This window comes from Tetrao urogallus (assembly GCF_951394365.1).
Source record: "Tetrao urogallus genome assembly, chromosome: 21".
NCBI classification, from domain to species: domain Eukaryota; kingdom Metazoa; phylum Chordata; class Aves; order Galliformes; family Phasianidae; genus Tetrao; species Tetrao urogallus.
Genome location: NC_136834.1, coordinates 5858038 through 5880869, shown reverse-complemented (window position 1 = coordinate 5880869; position 22832 = coordinate 5858038). Strand labels below are relative to the sequence as shown.

Below are 22832 nucleotides of genomic sequence, written 5' to 3'. Positions count from 1 at the left end.
AGCCCCACTCCCTGCCCTTACCCTCAACCACTCCTTGGTGCTGAGTTGTAGGGGAAAGCCAGCTCTGCACTGAGCAAGGACGCCCTAACGCTTGGCCAAAGGCACCTGGATGCCAGGTCCCGTGTCAGTTAACGGCCATCAACACTGCTGCCACAACCAGTCCCTGCCCAACAAACCCAGGAAGAATGGCTCTCCTGCTGCCTCCGGGCAGGGCTCAGGCTCCAGAGCTCTGGAGCTCCCATGGGGTCAGGCCTGGCTGTTACACATCCGTCTCGATCCGCAGCCGCTCCATCCGCCGCACGTTGCACTCCACGGCCACACGGCTGGTGATGGGTCGAGCACAGGCCTGGGGGAACCAGCCCCGCTCGCCGTCCCGCAGCCGCTCACCCCAGCACCAGCCTGGGAGGAGAATGGGGTGTGAGCACACCTGGGAAGCACCCACAGCAAGAGGCCTCGGGGCTGCTGGAGCTCTGTCAGCCTTCCAGGCCCGGTATCCTGGGCCATGGGCACAGAGCTCAATGCCTGTAATGCTGTGGAAGATCCACCGAGGCCGTGCCCCACCACAGCCGTGCCCTGAGCCACAGACCCCACTCACCATCCTCCTCGCCCAGCAGCAGCACCACATCAGCCTGCTGCAGGGAAATCTCATCTGCCTGCTTGGCCATGTAGGCACGGGTTATCTCCACTTGGCTCAGGTCTGCAGGGCAGGACAGAACCAGTTAAGAACATGGGATCGGTGCATCCCAGGCTGAGTGGGAGCCCATGCACGTGGCCACGCTGGCCCCTACCTCCACGGGGAGTGCTGTCAGGCTGCTCTCGCTCCCGGTGCATCAGCGCGGTGACCCAGCGTGCCCGGTCACTCCTGGCAAAGGATAAACCAACATGAGCAGGAAAGGCCACGGATGGCATCCTGCTGCTGGCAGGAGAGACCTCCCCCCAGGGATGGAGGCTTTCAGGACTCACAGTGTCTCTGCTGACAGCAGCACCTCCTCCCGCCGGCCCTCGCTGTCCCTCTCCATGGCCACACGCAGCAGGTGCCCGCCTGGCCGGCCAGGAGGAGGGGATGGCGGCTCTGAGGTCTCCATCTTCTCCACTGAGATTTGGTCCAGCATGGCGTAGTTCATGACGGTGTAGCTCTCCTCACTGCAGCAGGGACAGAAGGGGCTTCTCAGAGCTTCCTCCCCGCATGGCATCGCCCCCAGGTGGGCTCTACCCGATGGCTTTGGGCCGTTCACAAGAAATGCCTGCCTCGGAGCCACAACACGGCAGCCTCGAGGTTTCCTAATGCTGCCTGGGGAAGCAAGACGTCAACCCACCAGTCCTGTGCCAAGGGAAGACCCTGAGCTGTACCTTTTCTTCTTGGTGATGATCAGGACGTCATTGAAGAGGAAGAGGTGGCAGACCCTGCCGGAGCCCTTACGGAAGATTCCTCCTTCCTCAGAGGAGAGCAGGTAGAGCTCACCCCGTTTCAGCAGCCAGCGGGAGGCAGAGATCAGGGGAAAAGGCTGCAATGGAGAAAACCTGAAGGAGCATTTGTCTCATACATGGCAGGTAAAGACAACTCAGATTAGGTGGATGAAAACACCACAGCAATGGGCAGCTATTCCAGCCCACAGCCTGCTCAGCCCCACCGCCACGCACCCTCACCTTCTTCTTCCCGAACTCCAGCTGCTTCTGCAGAGTGTACAGCTGCTCTGTCCTCTCCATTGCACGAGCTCCTTCGTTGCAGTTCTTAACCAGCTGGAAAAACACAAGGGAGAATGGGTAGATGAAAGGAAGGATGGCACAAGTGTTGCTGGTGAGGTCCCCAATAAGACAAGTAAGAATTGTAGTGCACTCACCTCCATGGCAGTTCTGAGGCTGGGAAAGCACCAGCGGAAGATACAGTGGAGAGAAGGACAAAGGATGGGCCAAGGAGGAATGAAGAAAAGAGGACAAGGAGAAGGAAAAAACACCATCAAGTGAAAAAAATGGGCAAGTGAAAAGATGTGTACCATCCCACAGCTATTTGCAGTGAGAATGTCAAGTGAACTGATGTAAGAAGGAAAAATAAGAGGGCAGAAGGGCAGGCTTGGGACCAGGGTGGTGAAACAGAGTGCTGGGAGAGAGGAGAGATGGGGAGCAGGCAGCCGTCCTCACCTTGCTGATGGCTTTCAGAGCTCTGGTGGCAGCTCCATACGCTGCAGTGCATGCTTGTGTTTTTTGACAGACTGTCTAGAATGTCAAGACAAGAGGCTTTAGTGATATTGCAAGACAGAGCGACGGCGGAGCAGCTGCTGAGCTGGGATCTGTGGTCAGAGCAGAAGGCTCTGGTGGCTCAGCAAACCAACACCTGGAAGCAGTTCCCCTCTCCAGAGGTGCCAAGCAACGCTGCTGTGCGACTTACTTACATCTAACAGCAGAGGAAGCCGCGTTACTCTCTGCATAGGGAGAATGAGAAATGATATCAGTGGCAGCCCTCCACATTCTGGTTTCCTTTCAATTTGTTTCAAGGCCTCTTTAAATAAAGGGTTTGTGTTTCTGGAACGGGACAAGAAATCTCCATTAACGCTGTTTTTCAGGTATCAAGGTTTTCCAGGGGATTCCCATGCGTGAGTAGCACAGTGCAGTGCTGCCTCTGGCGCTCAGCAACAGTGAGCACAGCTGGAGCAGCAGGCAATGGAAAAACAACTGGAAACATTGAGTCTACCCAAGGCTGGGACACACCTGCACCGCCAGCACACTCTGGGATGAGCGGCCTCTGCATGCACCCCTCATACACCCCACCTGCAGGAGCTCCCTGTAAGAGCCGTACTCACAGCAGCCTCTGCAGTGTCCTCTGCTGGTAGACTTCGTTGGAGCAGTAACTGATGTAGGGGTTGAAGTGCTTGGAGGCGTGCTCCTCCACAATGTCACTGATGTCGGGGATGAGGACGTTCTCCTGGTGGCGCTTCTCTAGGGCTTGGAAGAAGCTGAGGAGAGGAAGTCAGACAGTCTCACTGCATGACTCACCAGGGCAGGACAGAGAAGATCTGCAGTTTATTGCAGCCCATCCTTCCCCCACATGCCTTGCTCTGTCCCACGAGCTCGTGTCCTTCCTCCTCCCTCACACATTTACCCTCAGGGATCACGCCCCAGCTCTGGCCTTTGCTTCATCCACAGCCTTGCCCACATCCCAGCACTGCAGGCAGGTGGTGCCTCTGCAGTCTGGGTCTGGGTCTGAGGCAGCAAAAGCCTTCTGGTTTAGGAATTAAAGAAATCAACTGTCCAGAGCAATGCACAAGCTGCACAGCTCGGGGGGTTGCCTAAAGAGAGAAACAAACTGCAACGCACTTGGCCATGAACAGGCTCCGCTCAGACCATCCCAAGACACCACGTGCTCCCCTGAGCAGAACCCCTTGAACTCTTTGATCTGAAATGACATTTCCACACTGTGTGTGCTTCCCACGCCACCACAGCCAGTAGGCACAGCTGCTCCACACACACAGAGCCATGCCCAGGTTGGTGGCAGGGACACACCACGTGCTCAGGGCGCACCTTGTCCCCTGCAGGGCCACCTGCATCACCAGGGCAGCTCACAGCCCCTGCATCAAGTTCCCCTTGCCCAGCGAGCTCCATCCCTGCTGCAGGAAGAGCAAGGCCCTGCCACCCCCGCGTCGGTTCTCACACAGCTGCAGTCCCTGCATCCCATCTGGGAATTCCCAGCTGGGAGCTTCCAGGAAACAGGAAAGCTCTCAGCACAGTGATGGGGAGCTCTGCAGCAGGCATGTGACCGGGCACTGCTATTCAAAATATTATGTGCTGCTCCTGCTGACAAATCCCTCAAGCCAAAACTGACCCAGCATCGTGACTGTGCAACAACAAGGTGATGCTGCAGCGCTATAGGAACGTGTGCTGGGTGAAATACAATCAGGGGATGGATGTCTCAGCACTTCCAGGGATGCTGCCCCTCCATCAGAGAGCTGCAGAGGTCTACCGTCACAATGCTTCACTCACTTGGTGCTGACAGCCAGGATGTCGCTGATGTTGGAGAAGAGGTGGTGGTGCTCCGTCTGGGTCATGGTCTCCTTCAGCTCCTCCGACTTCTTGAAGCAGCCCACCAGCACACTCAGGCTGTGCATGTAGGAGAACTCTGATGTGATGATCTCAAACATCGCCTGAAAGCAGCGAGGCAGGGAGACGCAGCACAGGAAACTGCATTATTACTGGCATAGCAAGGGCGTGAATTAAAAGCCAACTGCATCTCATTCACACCAACGATGCCCATCTGTTATTTAATAACAACTGTATGTTATTTACATTCATAATGACTGGAAAAGGCATATTCAGCATCCCCCATCCCACGCACTGCCTGGCATCAAGGACTTCTGCAGGACGTGCCCTCAGCCCTGGCACACCATGTGCTCACCTCCTGCCTCTTGCGCTCCTCAGGCTTTATGGTCTTCAGCAAGTCTGCCTCCAGCACCTGTGGGTGAAACTCAGTGCAGAAAATGGCTCTGCTGGGCCTGCACAAGAACCGCGTGGTTCTGCAGGTAGCAGAGCTGCTTCACAGGCAGGGATCACTCCGCATTAAACAGGAGACACATCCCACAAGACCAGACCTGCTGGGAGCCCAGCGTGTCCCAGCTGGCCCCAAAGCATCCCACAGCACAGTGCTGCAGGATGAGCTGCTCCCTACTGGGTGGCAGCTCTGAATTTAAAACACACGCTGCCCTGCTGCCTTTCAATGAGCGAGGCACCTGCTTGTGCCATAAGGGCCTACTTGCAAGGATGGATGAGCAAAGGAATAATCATTAACAACAGCGAGGTACAGCCTGGCCCTCTCAGACCAAGCAAAAGACATAGGAAAGCAGGAGGTTGGCACGTGTACCTCTGGGAGCTGGCTCCAGGTGACCTGTGCGGGCCGATAGCTCCGCACCACGATGGCAGCACCAGGCAGGGATGGCTCCTCGGGGTTGGGCTCCTCCAGCAAATCCTCGTCCGACTCATGGCTGACTGAGTTCAGCCCTCTCTCACGGATTTCCTGGTACAGCCGTGGCTCTGCGTGGGGAGAGGTGCAGAGTGAGCACAGCCTCCTGCAGCCCGCCTCGCCCTGCTGGGACGGACTTTGCACAGCGCTGGTCAAGCAGCAGCTTGCACGTCCCCAGCAGTGTTTGCTCTGAGCAAACAGAGCCAGGAGTGTTCCAGCTGCAAGTGCGGCTGCGCCCTGCCCAGCAAGCAGGAATGCAGTGGCACACGTGCAGCAAAGGGACTGGAAAAGGGGGAATTCACAATGACAGCACAGGGAAAAGGCCATGGGATGAGGGCAAGCGGCACTCACGGTCCTTGAATGAGCCACCGTGCTTCTGCACCCGCTTTCGCCCGAGGTTTTTCTGCAGGAGGAAGAAGAGGAGCTGCCGCCATGTTGCCCTGATGGCTGCAGAGCTCACACCTTGTGCCCCAGTGCCACCAGCTGCGTTCAGTGCCCTCGAGAAGGGGAGCAGCCCGCACACACCGCCCTGCTCCCCCAGCCTGACTCTGAGCAGTTGTTTGCAGTGACTCAGCTCCAGCCCCGTGTTATCGGGGTGACCATCTCAGCAAGCTTGCCGCTGCTCGCTGCCATTCCCGTCTGTCTGCCCCACACCTGGACTTTGCCTGCCCGGCGCCTGGGTGCTGGCAGTGCTGCTTCACCCACGCCCATGCAGTGCCCGCAGGAGCCAGCCCTGCTTCTTGCAGAAGCAGATTCCAGGCCCTCTGTGAACCTAAGCAGCTGCTGGTGCCAGGCAGACTCCCAGGCTCAGCCAGCCCCACCAGCTCCATGCCAGCCATACAGCAACAGATGCAGGCACACAGCTCAGCCCACCCCTGTCCCCATCACCACCAGGCTCCATCCCTGCACCAAACCCACCTTGCTTCTGCCAGGGCTGCGGGCAGGCGGAGCGCTCCCCTCCTCCAGCAGTGGTTTCAGAGTAGGCACGGTGCTCACAGGCTCCATCTCCGTGCCCTTCATGGCTGCACGGTACGACATGTTCCTCAGGTTGCGTTTGAGCATCCCTCCTCCATCCTCCTCCGTGTCCTCCTGCAGTGTGACGCTGGGGACGGAAGTTTGCTTCTGCCCCAAGCACGCAGCATCAGGGACGGATCCAGTGCTGGGGTTCCGCGTGGGGTTCTTGGTCTTGGTGGAGACCGCCAGGCTCCGGGGGATCAGCTGCTGCGTGCCCACCTTCAGCGCAGCCGGGCTGTCGGTGCTCAGCACGATGCGGCGCGGCTCAGCCATGGGGAAGCAGCTCATGGTGGAGTCAGGATTGCGCTTGCCTGGAGGGGAGGTTGGTGCAGGGGGCCCGGATCTCAGTGGGTGGCAGCGGTACTCCAGGAGGAAGGTCTGATCCTCGGCTGCTGGTGGGCTGCGGGACATGGCAGCGGCACAGGGAGTGGAGAGCTGTGCCAGAGACAGAGAGTCAGATGGACAGACAGGGAAGGAACGCTTTCCTCCGCTAAGGTATCCTCATACAGGCATGGCACAGCTCACTGTGCTGCACGGGGAGCCTGGCGCAGCCCGCACTGCTGTCCCTGTGGTGCTCACTCTGACCATTGCAGCACTGCTGGGGACCCTACCCTGCACTCCTTGGGCATCGATTCGGATGGACCCACAGCCCAGGGGCAAAGCGGGCTGATGGATGCTCAGCCTCAGCTCCCACGGAGTTGATGGGGGCTCTCGGTGTCCCCACAGCCCCTCAGCTCCATCTCTCACTAGGAGCTAAGCCTGCCCACCTCCTGCTGAGCCACACAGCTGAGCCCCTGGATAAACACCACATACAGCATTCTACTGCTCCATTGCATAACTCGAGTTAAAACTCGGGTTTAATTTCTCCAAACTGAGATCCCATTGTCCACCACGCCTGAGCTACTCCCTTCCAAAGGCCACGCAGCAGAGAACAGCCCGGATCGGGACACATCTCCTGGCAGAGGGACAAAGCACCGCACCAACAAAACCCCTCTGATCCGACGCTTCTATTTCCCTGCTTTGGGTGGGGGACAGATGCTGGGGGCCGCCAGGAAACCCGTGGGATGGGAGAAGCGCCACCTTCCGCCTTTCCCCCTCCCCAGCTGCACGCACAGCCCCGTCCCCGCAAAGGACCCGGAAGGATTTGCAACCAGCAGTGCCACCGCAGCCCCCCACATGCATCCTCGGATCCCCTCCCCGCCCCATACCTCGGCCGTTTGGCAGCTGCAGGCGGTGCCGAGAACCCCCGAGGCGTCCACCCCCACGAGAGGGGCGGGCGGAGCTGCGGGACGGGAGGGAAATTCCTCCGGGTGGGGGAGCGGGGGCAGCGGGGCCGCAAGGCTGGGGCTGGAGGGAACCGATCCGCCCCGAGGGCAGCGCGGCAGCACCCCGGGGTTACGCTCGGTCCCGGTTCTGAGCCCAACTCCGGTCCCGTTTTCCCCCGGGGGTCCCCGTGCCCCCACCGGCCACAGCCCCGCACCTACGGGCGGCCCCAAAGAGAGCGCGGAGAGGGGCGGGGCTAATAGGGGGCGGGGCCACGCGGGGGCGGGGCCGAGAAGGGGGGCGTGGCCAAGAGCTCAGCTCACCTGCTGCTGCTGCTGCTGCTGCCATCCCCAGGTCCGCCTCTGCCGGGTGGGGGGTGATGATGGACGATGGACAAAATGAGATGCAAATGAGATTTAAAAAGGAAAGAAAAAAAAGAAAAAAAAAGAAAAAAAAAAAAAAAAAAAGAGAGATGTTTGCTGCTTTGCGACGTTTCAACAAGAATCCCAGCCCCCAGACGCATCTCTCCCAGCCCCAGACAGGTGCTGTGGGTACCACACTCCCGGAAGGCACTTCACCAGCAGGCAGCATCACGGTCAGTTATTCCCCCATTGCTTCTAAAGGCAGCTGACCAGTCCCGGGGGTGCAGCCGGCCCAGGCTGTGGGGATGGGAGCTGCCCAGTGCCCCCCTGGGGCTGGGGGTGTCCCCTGGTGTCCCTTTTGTCCTGGGAACCACCTTTCCCCTGACCTCCCCCTTTTGCCCCCGCTCTGATTTTGTTCCCCATAAAAAGGGAGCCTTTTTCTCCCTGCTTTACAGCAAATCTCAAATGCTCCCTAGATGACAAAGTCCCACTTGTCAGCAGTGCCCTTCTAACAGTTCCATTCCCCTCCCCAAGCCCTGCCCGACAATCACCCCATTCTCAGCACTCCCTTACCCGACGGATGCTCTCCTTCCCTGCCGGTTCCAGGAGCCACGAGGCTGCTGCGCTGCACAGAGCTCAGCTGAGCCCAAAACCATCCCACGAAGCACCGATGCACGGAACAAGGATCCATCCTCCGGCCAGCACGCCGACTTCCTGAAGCAGAGAGCATTAATCAGCTTTGCAGCTCACACCGTTGGCCCCAATCCCCCTCCGGCCCCATCCTTGCTTACCTTGCAGCAAAGCATCCACCGACCCCACGCCGATGCGTCGGGCGACAAACAAAGCTCACGGGACCATGGCTTATAAAAGCACACAGGTTTATTGCATATCAATCTCATGTATAAATTCATCGTAGCATTGGAAAGATTACATTTGGTATACATTCCTATTCTACAGCATTAACCTCAAAATCAGCTTTTCCTAGTCATTGTTTTAAAGGAATTTCTCTACACAAGTACATTTGTCTTTTATCACAAGCATCAAAAGGAAAATTTGCAAAAAATCGCTTCTTCAAATTATTTTCTACACTTCATCTCTCTTATTTCATTATGCTCCCAACAAAGCGATTCCATATTAATTAATAACTGCCAACACTTCTTTTTTTTTTTTCTTTTTTTTTTTTTCTTTTTTTTCCTTCTTCCTGGGCAGTTGGAGGCTTCTAGCCTCAGACCAACCATCTAATCACATTTACAATAAGTGCATCTACGGGATTTGTTTCTTTTTAATAAAAATCTCACAAACAGACACCATAATGACCGCTAAACACAAGTCATGCACAGTTTACTTATAAACATAACAGAAGCAATATACAATCAAGAATGATATGGAACAAGCACCATCCTCTTTCTCAATGTTTTTTAAACATTATGTGAAAACCAGACATTTACAATTGATTTTTTTTTTAAAAAAAACAACACTATACAGCCCTAAAGGAAAAAAATAAACCAAACAACTAAATTATATCTGTATTGTAACAATGGGAAAAGGAATGACATCGGATGCACAGATTCATGATTCTCGCAAGCACAATATATATATGTTTTAAATTACATCTTCTGCAGGCTGGAAATGACATCAGGGCAAACACCTCTGGCTTTGAAGAGAGCAACGAGAACGTAAAATACATTGAGAATTACTGTCAGAATTACTTTGTTCACGTGTGAATTGCACATTTGGAAAAATCAAAGCTGCCTTTTTTTTTCTTTTTTTTTTTTTCTTTTTTTTAAGCTTTTTCATCCTTTTTTTTTTTTCTTTTTTCTCTTCCCCTCCCCCCCCCATCCCCCCCCCCCCCAAAAAAAAAAAAGTGGTAATAAGAATAAGAAGAAAGAGACCGAAAATAAAAATAAAATAATAATTAAAAAACAAAACAAAACAAAACAAAAACCAAATGAAACAACAACAACCTCGGAATCATTTAATCACAGTATCACTCAACACGACAGGAAAGGTTCATGGCTTTGTGACCAGCGCCGGCAGCCGGCGCACAGTACAGCACAAACGGAACCAAGTCAGTAGGTCGGGGCCGGCCGGGGGCTCACCAACATCCAGTGCTTTGATGCTCAGAGTCCAAACAGGTTCACCTCGTTGTGCAAGTGCTTTTCCAAACGCTTTTTGTGGGAAGGGAACAAGGAGCCGTTTCGCCAGAGCGTCTGCTGAGAGTCTTAAGTGCTGAGCGGGGAGAAAGGGAAAGCTTCCACCACGGGTCCTCGCAGCAAGACGGGAAGCCAGCTGTGCCCCCGGGGAGCAGCCCTGGCACCAGGGACTGCTTTTGGCCAAAGCCACGACAAAGCCTAAGGTTGGCTGCACGTCCCGAGTGCAACGAATGAGCGCTATGAGATCAACGGCAATTCAGCGAGGCTTTCTCTTTATTTAACTGGGGGAAGATGAAAACTCGTCATCAGTGCTAACTTGGGGGGAGTCGGGAGGTCCTGAACACAAACAGAGGCACTGGCTCGAGAAAACGGGAGGAGGACTGGATCAGGAAATACAAACAACGAAAGGAAAGGAGAAATCATTTCATGATTCCCCAACCTTCTGCTCCTCACGCCCTGCGCGCGGCCGGGAGCCCCGAACCCCACAGCGCAGCGCCGCCCACCCGGCCCCTGCTGAGACCCCCGATGGGCAGCGCTGCCTCTGCAGGGCTGCGTGCTCCCCTGCCTGCTCCTGCTTTCCAACCCACCAAGGAAATAAATAGAAAGCTCAGGCAAACGCTACCGGCTCGCCAATGGAACACAACCAATGATTGTCTGGAGAACGGGCAGCAAGAACAGCAGGAGCCCGCGGGCGCTTGGCACATCACCACCTCTCCATCCTCCCTCATACAACACACAACCTCAGTTACACCATTTTGGTCCTTCACTACGTGCTTATATTAACATTATTTCTTCACAATAATGATATATCTAACGCAAAAAAAAAAAAAAAAAAAAAAAAAAAAAAAAATACTGTTAAGGAAGAAATAAAATAAGAAAAGAATTAGCAAAAAATTACAAGTTATTTACAGATTAAAAGAAATTCCAACCGGAGAGGAAACAGTTCTTTATTATTTCTGTTGCCCCGGTGGGAATGGTGCCCAGGGTGGGACGGGGCCAGCTCTGTGCTCTCAGGACCGGGTGCTGCGCCACCACCAGCACAGCCTCGTGCCAACACAGGGAGCAGCTCGGCCGGGCTCAGGGCCTTGGGCACTTTCACAGAGGGATGTGGAAAACCAAACAGGGAGGGCAAATTTTCTCAGAAAATACGCCGGTGCTGCTCATTTACCTTCTGCTCCTTCTATACTAAGGATATCCTGCATGCTTTCCTCCGCGAGCCATCTAAAAACAGCCTGCTCTTGGTGCTGACAGCACGTTATGAAGGGTTCCTAGCATAACCCCCACTTTGTGGGCAGTTGTTTCCTCGGCTTCAGTGTGCCGGGATGAGGCTCCCGTGTTGTGTTCCTTCACCCTGCACTGAGCACACCACCCATCCACAGGCAGACAAACCACACGCTGCCCCTCTGACAGCGGCCACGAGCCCAGTTCTGCAGTTCCTAACCAGACCCAATGGGGAAACCGATGGGAAAACCAATGGGAAATGTTCTTCCCAAGCTGGCTGGCTCTGAGCACGGTGCCACGGCACCAACTCTTGCCCAATCCTTGGAACTTTTCAACTGACGACGCTGCAATTAGCAAATTCTCAGGACACACACCCTTAACGTTACCCAGACAGCCAGTGCTGTTCTTTGCACCAGGTCTGTTTGCTTCCCAGGCTGTGCTCCAATTCAGCAATTCGCACTGCAGAGCAGCACAAACAACGGTACTTCTGGAAGTTGTTTTGGGCCACTGAACAACAGGAGACTTGGAAGAGATTTGAAATCACTCCTAACATACCTGCGAGCAATTCTAGAGTCAGACAGATGATTCTATTCTTGGCCGTGTGCTTGAATAGAGGGCACAGAGCCCTGATGCTGCTGAAGCTAGGACATCTTCCTACGAAAACCAATGGCCGCAGCCATGCACAGCCAACCAACCACCCACCACAACAGCACAAGCAGGATGTTTCTTCTACAATTCCCAACCACCACCAACACTGAGAAGATATCACTGCAGGAAACAACACAGTGGCTGCAACCATCCTGACCGCCCCGGGCCACCTTTCCCACCCCTGATGGCTTTTCACCCTCCCCATGAGACCCAACAGCTCCAGCACAAGACCCCGGGGCAGTGCAGACCAAGAGCCATTTCTCACTCCAGAGGCTCCAGGTCCAAGCAGAGCTCCGTCTTGAGGCACCACAGAGATGGAGAGTGCTCTCCACACAGCACTGCAGGCATGGACATCCAGCTGAGGACCACCAAGCACACGTTTCTGTGACCCAACTACAGCCCGACCCCAGCACTGCTGCAGGCTGAGGAGCCCTCAGCTGGGACACTGCGACTCACGTTCAGGAGCTTTGCACAGAAAAGGTGTTTGGCCAGGAACTGAGCATGGGACAGCATTTCAGTGGGAGTACACAACTTCAGGTTCTGTTATAGGTCAGCAAAATGGGCTGGATTACCCTTCCCTGGTGCAACTCCAGTGGCTCTGCCAGAATTGCACCAGGGACGGGGTCTCACTGGGCTCCGTTTCCTTGTTGCCTCCTTATTCGACTGAGCTGAAGGGATGAAGCTGCCCAATGGTGTCAGGCTTCCATCTCCACGAGGGCTTTGCTGGCTCAGTGATCCCATCTTGTAATGTCAGGGACTGATATCGGATCACGCCGTAGCGATTCGTGTCTTGCTTACGCTGTTCCTATTTTGGTGAAATCCTGGGGGCTGCGTCAGGGTCATCCAGTTGCGGAGAGGTTCATTGCCATAAATTACAAATCAAAACTGTGGTAAAAACGCAGGTCTGGTAGGTCAGATGCGACAGGTTCCTTTCTCAGCCCAAAGTCCAGGCGCTCCCTGAGGCCCTCGCACCCATCTTCTGCTTGCTGGGGTTTGGGGTAAGCGCAGCGCCGCCGCCTCCTCGCTGCGACTGCAGACAGAGCCCTGCGGACCTCTCAGAGGTGGTTGATGGGGTTAAAGGTCCCCGACTCTGAAGCTGCTCCTGCCATGTCCAACCAAGCACCCAGGGAGTTCTGGGAGGACGTGTGGAGGGGAGCGTTCTCAGATAGGGACAGCATCATTGCATAAGCCTGCGGGAGGAGAGAGCAACGCAGGGGACGTGTGAATTCGCACGTGGGATGTGCTGCAATAACCAGCTCACAGCACCAGCTCACAAAACGTGAAGTGGCATTGTCCCTGCCAGCAGGTCGAGATTTGCATCCACATGCAGGGATGGCACCCGCCGCTCCACCTACTGGAACGTGGCAGCCTGGGCTGATGCAGATAATGCCAGCACTCCCCACGGTTGTACAGAACCAAAGGCTCCGTGCCAGGCTGGGCACATGGCACACACCTCACACCTGCCTCTATTCCCGTGCAGGGCAGCAAAAATCGTGCATTTCTGGCACATGGGTACAATGCTCAGTACAGCTGGACCTGCAGCAGTGCAGCAGCACTGATGACAATACCAAGTTCAGCCCCTTGAAGGCCGAGAATCAGAGCTACCTGTCACGTCAGCATGCTCATCTACCTACTGTAGGTATGTGCTGAAAGAGCCTGGAAGTGTTAAGCTTCTAAAAAAGAACAACAGCCCCAGAGGACAGCTCTCTGCCAAGCGTTGGATAGAGCTAACGGAGTAGGTCAAATGTTAAAGGAGCAAGCTTTCCTACGTGGTTAGTGCCTTTGCCATATTAGTAACGGGACACACAGAGGACTCAGGCAAGCAGCTTGTGCTGGGTGGTAATTTGGAGCACCTTTCTTAGAGGCTTAATGTGAGAGGCACTGAGTATGCCCACGACAGTGATCTACCTTCACTCTCACAGTCTTTTGTGAGAGTCCTTCCACGTGGATCAAGATAGGAACTTCATGAAACTAGGCAACGTTTTGGTGCAATGAAAAAGTGGGAAGCACAAATGGATGTGCCCCATACCTCCAGATTTTCCTCTAAACTACAGCAGGGGCTGAGGTGTCACTTTGAGGCTTCCAGGTGGGTCTGAGCTGACAGAGCAAACGCTCCTTCTGTGTTTTGCTTTTAGAAATCAGGGAGATAAGTGAGGAAGTTCTTGATGCCTGAAGGACTGCAAGTCAAGGCAATACTACTGTCTATTATGCTCTCTGTAATCAAATACAGTGACATTTTATTACAGTTTCCGTGGACTAAGCTTGAGTTTCTCACTATGAACCAACTGAAGAACTATCTCACAGTAGAAATAAATAACAGTTGGGAAAAAACATTTATACAGACAGATAAAAACAGACAGATGCCACTACTGTCCTACATAAGCACGTTCTCACAACACAGGGTTAATGATAAATTGATCGGGTGACCTAAAACTGATGCCCACTCCATTTCTTCTCCATTTTTCTGTACAGCTGCGACAAGACAGTTCCCACACGATTCCCTCATTACCATCAGTACTCCTGCTCAGTGGGAAGGGAAAATAAACCTCAGCTGAAGGAGGCCAGCTGCTTGCTAATGCTATAGGACGCGCTGGCAGCAAGCTAGGTAAAATGTTCTGGCATATACCTACCTGGTTTTTAGCCTGCCTGTACAGAGTCTGTTTTATTGTCTCAGAGTCTAAGGTGGAATTAAACACATCTTTAACTTCAAATGCTTCCTCGGCTGCTTTGCGAAGATCCAGCCCCTTCCCAAAATTCGGCATCTGCTCCAAATCTAACAAGCCGGCTTCGTCCTCCTCAATACACCTGTACCAATGACCAGGGGAAGGGGTTGACCTGTTGTTAGCTCATGGCACCGTTCACACACGAGCGTGGTGCTAACCAGTTCCTGCATGCACGTACATGGGGGTCTCACAAGCCACATGCGTGAGCGGACAGATGGACAGACAACGAGAACGACACAGAGTGCAAGGCACAAAGAAGAGGTGGAGAGCGTGATTGTGCACCTACAAGCATTGCTGTGATGGATTTTTGTGAGTCAGCCTGACTAAAGCTCTCTCTGCTCTTCTGCACAGAGGTGTCCAGCTGCTGGCCGCTCCTTGACACGTCTGGCACTGGATCAATGTCTACAGAACACTGCTGTGTCTCCTCTGAGTTGCACTGAAAGCAGTGATGCACTGAGACTAAATAAGATGCAGGCTCTGCATCCGAGGATATTTGGTACAAATGGCAGTTGGGAAACTGAAGCTGAAAAAGGAGCACTAAGCCTATACAGGTGCAACAAATCTTAGTGGCGAAGTTGTCTAAATATCACTCGACCCTGGGAAATAAAAATATTTACCTTTTCCCTAAATGCTGGTGGTTTAACTTGAACTCAACAGCGTTTTGCTACACATAAAATGAGTAGCATGGTACAACACGGATTGCATACGTGTGCTTCTCCCTCTGCCTCAACCAGAGCGTTAAAGACAGGCATCACCCCTGAACTGCAGTGCCCTGCAAAAGCTCTTCTCTGTTTCGGACTAATTGTTCTCCTGCCTCAAACTCCTCAAGTCTTGGATCTACATCTTATCACAGCCTCTCCTTGCAGCCCACTTGTTTTGTATCCCTCACCATGGGTGAAAATGGAATCAGTCAAGTGAACGCTTAAATCAAACTGAGGTATGATATATGGCCTGAGAAACAAAACAGTCACAATCTACCACTGACACAGGGTCAGAAGTCTGGCCCCCAAACGACTTCCCAAAGGACACGGCCCACCTCACCTTCGGGTGTGCTCAAAGCTCATGGTGAGAGATGTGGGCTCCTCATCCTCTTCATCCTCGTACGTTCCTCGGGGCTCTGCAGTGGGTGACACCGTTTCATCCTGTGACTTCCCTGTCAGGCTGTCGTCATCCTCCTCCTCCAGTTCTTCATCTTCATCATCCACATCTTCCGTTTTCTCATTTGCTAATCCGTGACACTGGGAGTTGCTGTCAATATCCTGCATTTCTGGCCTGAAGTGTTTGGCCAAGAGGGAAAGCAAATGAAAAGAAAGAGATCAAATGAGTAAGTCATGCATCTTCACTGTAACATAAGACTGCATTCAATTCATATGTGTGCATGAATGCAAATATCTAGAGTTATCTATGTCCATATGCACACTATTTAAACTACAAAAAAAAGGGAAACTGACATGTTTTAGGCAGTTAAAAATCAGCCTTTGCAGTGCCTGCAGGGACAACGAGCACACCAAGTACACATCAACCCAAATGCTTTTCAAACTGGCATTCTGCCTAGTCTGGATTTAAGCGATGCTTTTCCATCTCTCAAAATATAACATCTGTGGGACACAGGGCTTTCCTCCTCCTCTCTGTACTGCATTCTAACAACCTCCATTCGAGGAAGCTCCCTCACAGCTGGGCAGATTTGATACTCCTCAGTCAAAATGAGGTTTGTAAAACAAAGGCGAAATCAAGATGCCTCCCAGGCCCCACGCCTTGCCATTACTCCTAACCCAGGTCATCTCCTGAAAAGACTCAACACTGGGCTCAGCACTTGAAGTTGGTGGGGCTTTCCATTCCAAACCACGACTTTTCTCTCTTCTGAGTGCTTTAAATCAAATACTACAGGACAGAGGCTGACTGGTCTTTGAACCACGTTAACAATGCGTGCCACCAGGTCATTTCATTTGCTGGTCTACCTTTTATCTGCTAACGTTGACGCTTGATTCATCTCACTATTTGCAATAAAATTTCTGATTTCAGAGAAATACGAATCCTCTTTCTCATCTAAAAGTGCATGGTTGTCTGACTCCGAGTTGGGGGAAGAGGCACTGGTCCCAAGGTGGTTTGTAATGACTCCAGAGTGCTGGCTCACTGAGTGGGAGAAACGAGAAAAGAGAACAGGAGAAACAATCAGATGCTGTCAAAGTCATCGTTAAGAGGGAAAATAAAGGAGGAGCATCATGCAACAATCCTCTCACTGCACAGTAAGCTTATTTTACACAAGCTTATGTCTTCCAGACTTGAACTACAGAGAAAAACAGGCAGCACTCAGCATTTACAGGTGGCACACGCAATTCCAGAAGCCCCATCCATCGTTCAGCTGCTTGCCTGCAGCTTTCCCACAGCAATGCTGCTTGCTACCTGGAACGTTCTCGTGCTCGTGCTTCTTAAGATGTCGGTCCAGGTTGGTCTGCTGCCCAAAGCACCGGTTGCACAGGTGGCATTTGAATGGCTTCTCCTTGTTATGGATGTTTCGAACGTGCCGCTGGAGGTTGGAGGAAATGCTGAATGACCTGTCACAGTATTTACACCTGAAAAATAGAAGCAAATGCCAAAGAGTGCAACGTGAGGGGGGAGAAAAAAAGAAAGGCAACGCAAAAATCTGACTACCAGAAAACCAGAAAAATGTTGGTCTATAAATCTTTACTCGGCTGAGGAGCTGGAATGCAAGAGGCATTAATCATTCCAGACAAATCTGATATTATTGTTACTCAAGGAGCACAAAGGATTAGGATTAATTAAGAAGCGAGCCGTCCAAACAAATAAGAATTTTAAACAAAATAATTACTTTTTTTTTTCACATGAATGTAGAAACACAAAAGGTGAATTAATTCATTTCACATTTTGCAGGGGAGGCAGGTGAAATCTGGCATGGGGAGAGGAGAAAGAAGAAGAAAGGGAGATTAAAACTATAATCTTGTTACTATCTAGCACAGCCCTTCACGGCGCACTGATGTGGACATATGGAAAACCCTGAATTTATTCATGAAATTCCTCAAGATACAGGCAGCAGAGCCTTAAAGACCATTATGGCTGCTATCATAGCACAACGGCTCCCAAGAAATACACCACAGCTTCCAAACTGTGTCAGACCCATTCCCGTGGAGCGAATATCTGGTTTGCATTGAACTATGCGCAACGCACGGAGCCAAGCCAGGGTGTCTGGGGGAACTGCAGAGCGAAGAAATGTTCCTCTTTGGATCACCCCTCTGCAGGGGCAGATGCACTGGACGCGGGGCTGTAGTTACCTTTCCCTCTGGACGGTGATGCTCTGAGCTCTGTGGGCAGAGCACGACTGCAGAGGGCAGCTTTGAGCCACAGAGAGGAGCTCCAGGACTGAAGGTAGAAAGCCAAACTCCTCCAAACCAGCCCGATCAGATCCCCCCTTTCAGTCCATCACCTCTACCCAACAAAAGCACTTTCCTCATGGCTACGCTTCCAAAGCCCACAGGAAGCAGAATCCTTCTCTGCAGAGCTCTGCAAACCCTGTGCACTCATGGGACAAAACACAACCGTTCCTAAAACCCTCTCATCCCAACAGGATCCGTGTAAGGGCAAAATGCATCCCAGCTGCACCACTGGTCCTCGTGGCACAAAGCTCTGGGCTCACAAGTGCCTTCCTCCCATGCTTTTCCCTTCCCTTACTCAAGCACCAAAACTGGATTTGCCTTGACAGTAAGGATGTGGTGTGGTTTCCTACAAGCATAACAGATCCAAATGCAAGAAGAAGGTGCAAGTGTAAAAAACCCATACTGTGAAACACGTGCACCATTTCCAGATGTGCTACAGCTGCAATTTTTATTTGCTCTCCGAAACCAAATTGATATTATTTTTGGGAATAGCAGAGATACATTTATGAAACACTCTCTCTCTTTTCTTCGTGGATTCCACGCCCACCTCCAAATTTCCTACTGTTAAATCACTGCAAAAATATTAAAATATTTCAAATCATGAACCTTTCCTCATGATTAACTGAGGAAAAAAGCAAAATCTCGTGTTAAACCACAGCTTTCTCAGGCTTCCAAAGCTTTCTCTCCCTCCCTGCTAGCAACACAAGGATCAGACCCGGGGGCTGCCAGGCTTCTGCAACCCTCCAGACTGCAGCATCCCAACACCCGACGTCCCGTAGGAGAACAGGAGCTGAGTTCCAGCAGTGCTGTGCCATCAGCTCCCTCTTTCCAGGCACTTCAAAGCAGCACTGCCAGGAGCACGGCTCCAACGCCCCGGCCCCCATCCACCCATTTATTTGGATGTTCAGGAAGTCTTTGAAAAGCTCCCTCTGACAGGTCCTCGCTTTAACTATGAGCTATGCAGACCCAGGCTCGGATGCAGGGAGAGGGGATAAAGAGCTTGTTAAAAAAATAGAAACCAGAGGCAAAGGAGCAACGTCCAACGTCTGAGCACTGGGATGAGGGCGGCGGGCGGCGTTATTTGCAGTCCCAGAGGGGTCGGTGCTTGGATCTCTGCTGGTTTTAATCTAAATAAACGACCTGGACGGAAGGACCAACTTAAACACAGGGAAGAGGGGAGCTCAAAAAGGAGCCGTCGTTGCTTTGTAAAAGAAAATGAGAGCGCTTTGTGCGGAGCTGAGCGCGAGCTGCAGTGCCACAGCAGACAGCGGCGTTAGTTGTTAGCTTCAGCTTAATGCAGATAACAGGACACGGGGGTCTGAAAGGAAATTAAAGCAAAACAAACTCAAAACAGACGTCGGGAAGCACATCTTTATGGGAGGAACGGCAGCCTGGCAGGCAGTGCCTGAGGACCGGGGGTAATTCAAGAATCAATTAGAGGGCATCCTGGAGGGATGCGAGAGGAGAGCCGTGCCGAAGCCAGCAGCCAGGCTGGGCTGCATGCAGCCTGTGTGTTCTGCCTCCCCAGCTCTGCATGCTGTCCTGATGCTGTTTCAAGGTAGATTTTCAGGAAGCACAGAGCATTACCAGGTACTCCTTGCTCCACACAGCACTGCTCCTTTTCAGAAGGAATTAGCATCCACGGTGCCCATGTGCTGTGCATTCCTACCTCATGTCCTCATCACAGACAGCGAGGGAGCAAAAGGGACTTGCTAAAGAACATGGAAGGGTTGGGAACCAGACATTTAAACACCAGAAGGAAAGTTGCAAGATAAAACACAGAGAATCCCCAACCTGCTTCTACCTGCAGGATGCTGGCACTTTAAAAGCAAGCTAAAGGTGGAAATCTCTGCTCTCTGAGAGCAGAGGAAAATCGATGATAATTAAGCCCTTCTATAAACGTTGCACTGACTCTCAGGAGCTCTGTTATAATGCAACATTGTCCAGAAGTCAGCGCTCTACTGCAGGAAAAATCCCACACAAAAACCCCACACAAGGGCCATTTTCTGGGACAAGAGCAGATGAAATACGGCGCGTGTTTTGCTAACCTTTGTTGAGTCCAAGGTCTCCTTTTTTGGAAGAAAACGGCACTGAATCTCTGAGTAACTGGGAGTGAGGGTTTGACTCAGACAGGACTGTGTGCTGAATGCGCAGCATTCATTCAAAGCATATCAAACAGCACAACTGAGAACTCAAAGGGAACGCTTCCAAAATATATGTCTGCTTTGGAGAGGGGGTTTTTGGATTTGAATTTACCTCGTGTCTACACTCAAAATCCTCCTTGCATCTGTGTAGAAAACAAAGTGGCTCTGAATGCACCGTGGGTCACAGCGTGGAAGAAAGTGGCTTCTTCAGTAAAACCAGGCATGAGAATGCCATGCATTGCAGCAGATGGGCTCTGCTGCTCACAGATTTGGTTGCATTTCTCTTTCTGTCATAACCACAACATCAGCTTTGCTGTGAACTTAGGACTGTGTGTGGAAACACCACAACATTACTACCCAAAGCAAAATTGCTGCAGTTGCTGCTGCTGTTTGACAGCGTGCAACACACCGACTCGTCTTATGGAAAACGCCTGGTTTAAAGTGAGCTCTCAATTCATCGCTCATTCAGTTCTGCCAAATGAATACAGATACATATCCTAAAAAGAAAGGAATCAAAGCATTTTTCTGCCAAAGTCTCTTCTTTGTTTTGAAACTGGCTGCAAAACAGTCAGAGAAAACACGGAGCAAAACAACTTGGAGACAGATGCTGCTCCAGCTCTCTGCACACACCTCTGTACCTCCATTTCCTCGTGAAGTCTGAAAGGCTGAGGTGAACAGGACCCCCTTTGGGGGAGCTCAGTGCCTTTTTGTTTTGATCCACAACTCCAGGCATCTCCGACACGCATTAGGGAAAGAAGAAAGGAATCCAGCTAGCTCCAGCAGTTCCTTTCCTGGCAAGCCCTTCAAACCAGCCTGGTTTGCAGAGACATTCAGCACCTTCAGCTGTCCTTGAGACGAATGGTTAACGTGAGTGTGAAACAACACTGGAAATCAGATCACTCCTTTGCCAGCATACATCTAAATATAAGCTAAGTGCCTATCTCCAGGCTGCCAAGCTGGATTATTTTTGGCTGGTACACACAGCATACAGTCCGACGAATCACGGTATGAAATGCTATAGGACCGCAGGGTTACACTGGCACAGCTTTACAGCGAGGGGAAAAAAAAACCCACCGACACGGAGCGGTGAATGAGGGAGGCACTGGGGAAGGGGATTCTTGGGGGTAACATCACCTGTAGGGCTGCTCTCCCGTGTGTGTCCGCAGATGCCTCGTCAGGTTGGCTGAGCGCGGGAAGATCTTGCCACAGTACCTAGGATGGCAAGAGCAAAGTCAGTGCATCAGCAGCACCACCCACTGCCTCCTCTGGTGGGAGATCCAGCGCTGCCCATTCGTGTTGCCAACCACCTGAGATGTTAACAGACCTCTCCTCTGTTCCCTGTTGGTCACTTAAACAGAATCTACTTGATTATCCTCAGAATTCATTGCATTCGCTTCCAGATGAATGCTGCAGCCTTGCTTTGCTGTTACTGGGATATACTGCTGTGAGTCTGACAGCCTGCTTAGAATAAGGAAATGCAGCAGTAGAAAATAAAATAGGAGAAGGAACCACGTTCCATAGTAAATCTGACTCATAGCAAACTCAAAAGGAAGGGAAGTATAAATAAAGATGTTAATTGGGAAATAAAATACTCAGGAGGAAAAGCTGTGCTCTGTGTCTGGGCAGCCCAACACTTGACGTTGCAGAAGGAAATATGAGTTGAGTTTCTTAATTTCAGAGACATTTGGATGTCCGTAAGAGGGATGGTTAATGTGAATGTTAATCCATAATGAAAATCCACGTGGTAATGGGCTACTGTGTGTATAAATCGTAGCTGAGTCCCTCTCATAGTGGGAGACCTGCTGTTTCTAACCACCCAGCTGAAACCTGAGCACAGAGCTTTTGAGGCAGAGCAGAACGCTGCAGTGGCATCAAAGTCTGTGCCCACCCAGTGCCCACGAGAAAGGTGCAGGGAGAGCCATCACAAGAACACACTTGTAGGTAAAGCTGCGTGAGCTTGCATGGATTCCCTCAGGGCTATGCTCTGACACACAGGTTTTTAGCTGCAATTGGTACACGAGCATTGCTGTGGATAGAACTGTCTGTGCAAAGAGCAGCTCAGTGCTTGCTGCTTCTAAAGCTCCTTCACTTCGCATAGCTGAGACTGTGCTGCTTTCCCATTGCAAACTGTGGCATTGGCTACCACACACCAGAGACTTGGCGTGGAAGGGCCCCGTTTGCTTGAGAATCTCCAGATCTGCTCCCGAGGTTATTCAAGATTACAAAGCAAACAGAAGATGCCCATTTTCCACCAGACAAAAACAAGCTATTTCGGAGCACGGTCGTCATCGGCGTGCTCCGTTCTCATTCTGCTGCCCCCTGCTTTCCCTCCCAGCCCCGTGTGGGTGGTGGGGATGCCCACGTGGGGTTGCTGTGCTCCCTCACCTGCAGGTGTAACGCTCCTTGCCCTTCCTCAGGATGGGGTCTGACAGTGTGGGAGGCGGCGATCGGAAGTTGAAGGGGTGGTGGGGAAGGGGCTGCAGGGAACTGCCCGAGTCCGCCTTCATGGCTGCAAAGCTCTCCAGTTTCTCCGTCATCGTTTCTATGGCTGACATCTGCAAGCAGAAGGGCCTCGTGTCAGAGAGATGGGGGAATGAAGGGAGCTGGGCAGGAGGCAGGGGGGCCCTGCAGCGAAGATCAGGCTGAGGATGGAGCGGGGCCATGCAGAGTTTGCCTGGCCAAGACGTTTTAATTACATGTCAGAAAGGTTGAGGAGCCCGTTAAGGTGATGGAAGGAGGAGTGGGAGGTGGCTGAGCTTCCTGAAGGGAAAGGAGAGTCCAGCCAAGCTAAAACAAAAACGAGCAGTGGTTTGGTGAGTTACGGCTATGGGAGGACTGCAGTCTGCACCTGGAAGTGCAGACTATGGTTCTATTCTATGACTCTATGACTCCAAGTCCTGTTTGGGTGGGAGCAGCAGGCATGCAGGGCTGGCAGGGTGGCCCCAAAGGAAAGGCTGCCATTCC

At 52.2% G+C, this 22832-nt stretch overlaps 2 protein-coding genes across 3 annotated transcripts in view; both read right to left on the bottom strand.

Moving 5' to 3' along the window:
* Positions 1–259: 259 nt before the first annotated feature.
* On the bottom strand, positions 260–6550 carry ARHGEF16 (Rho guanine nucleotide exchange factor 16; the record flags this gene model as incomplete). The annotated part of the gene is made up of 15 exons (XM_079545574.1): positions 260–399; positions 596–697; positions 789–862; positions 964–1143; positions 1351–1505; positions 1648–1740; positions 2140–2214; positions 2391–2520; positions 2799–2951; positions 3976–4136; positions 4388–4444; positions 4850–5019; positions 5300–5351; positions 5867–6397; positions 6488–6550. The coding sequence occupies 15 exons, from the start codon at positions 6548–6550 to the stop codon at positions 260–262; spliced, it is 2136 nt and encodes a 711-aa protein (XP_079401700.1).
* A 6114-nt stretch (positions 6551–12664) lies between these two features.
* Positions 12665–22832, bottom strand: part of PRDM16 (PR/SET domain 16) — a gene marked incomplete at both ends in the record, with an annotated part of 200010 nt that continues 189842 nt past the window's right edge. Inside the window, 7 exons of one of the 2 annotated variants that reach the window (XM_079545501.1) lie at positions 12665–12799; positions 14240–14414; positions 15374–15604; positions 16291–16465; positions 16736–16905; positions 21003–21080; positions 22254–22423. In XM_079545501.1, the coding sequence (XP_079401627.1) occupies positions 12665–12799; positions 14240–14414; positions 15374–15604; positions 16291–16465; positions 16736–16905; positions 21003–21080; positions 22254–22423 (1134 nt within the window). The remainder of the gene's footprint in view (positions 12800–14239; positions 14415–15373; positions 15605–16290; positions 16466–16735; positions 16906–21002; positions 21081–22253; positions 22424–22832) is intronic. The other variant, XM_079545502.1, reaches the window with a different exon arrangement.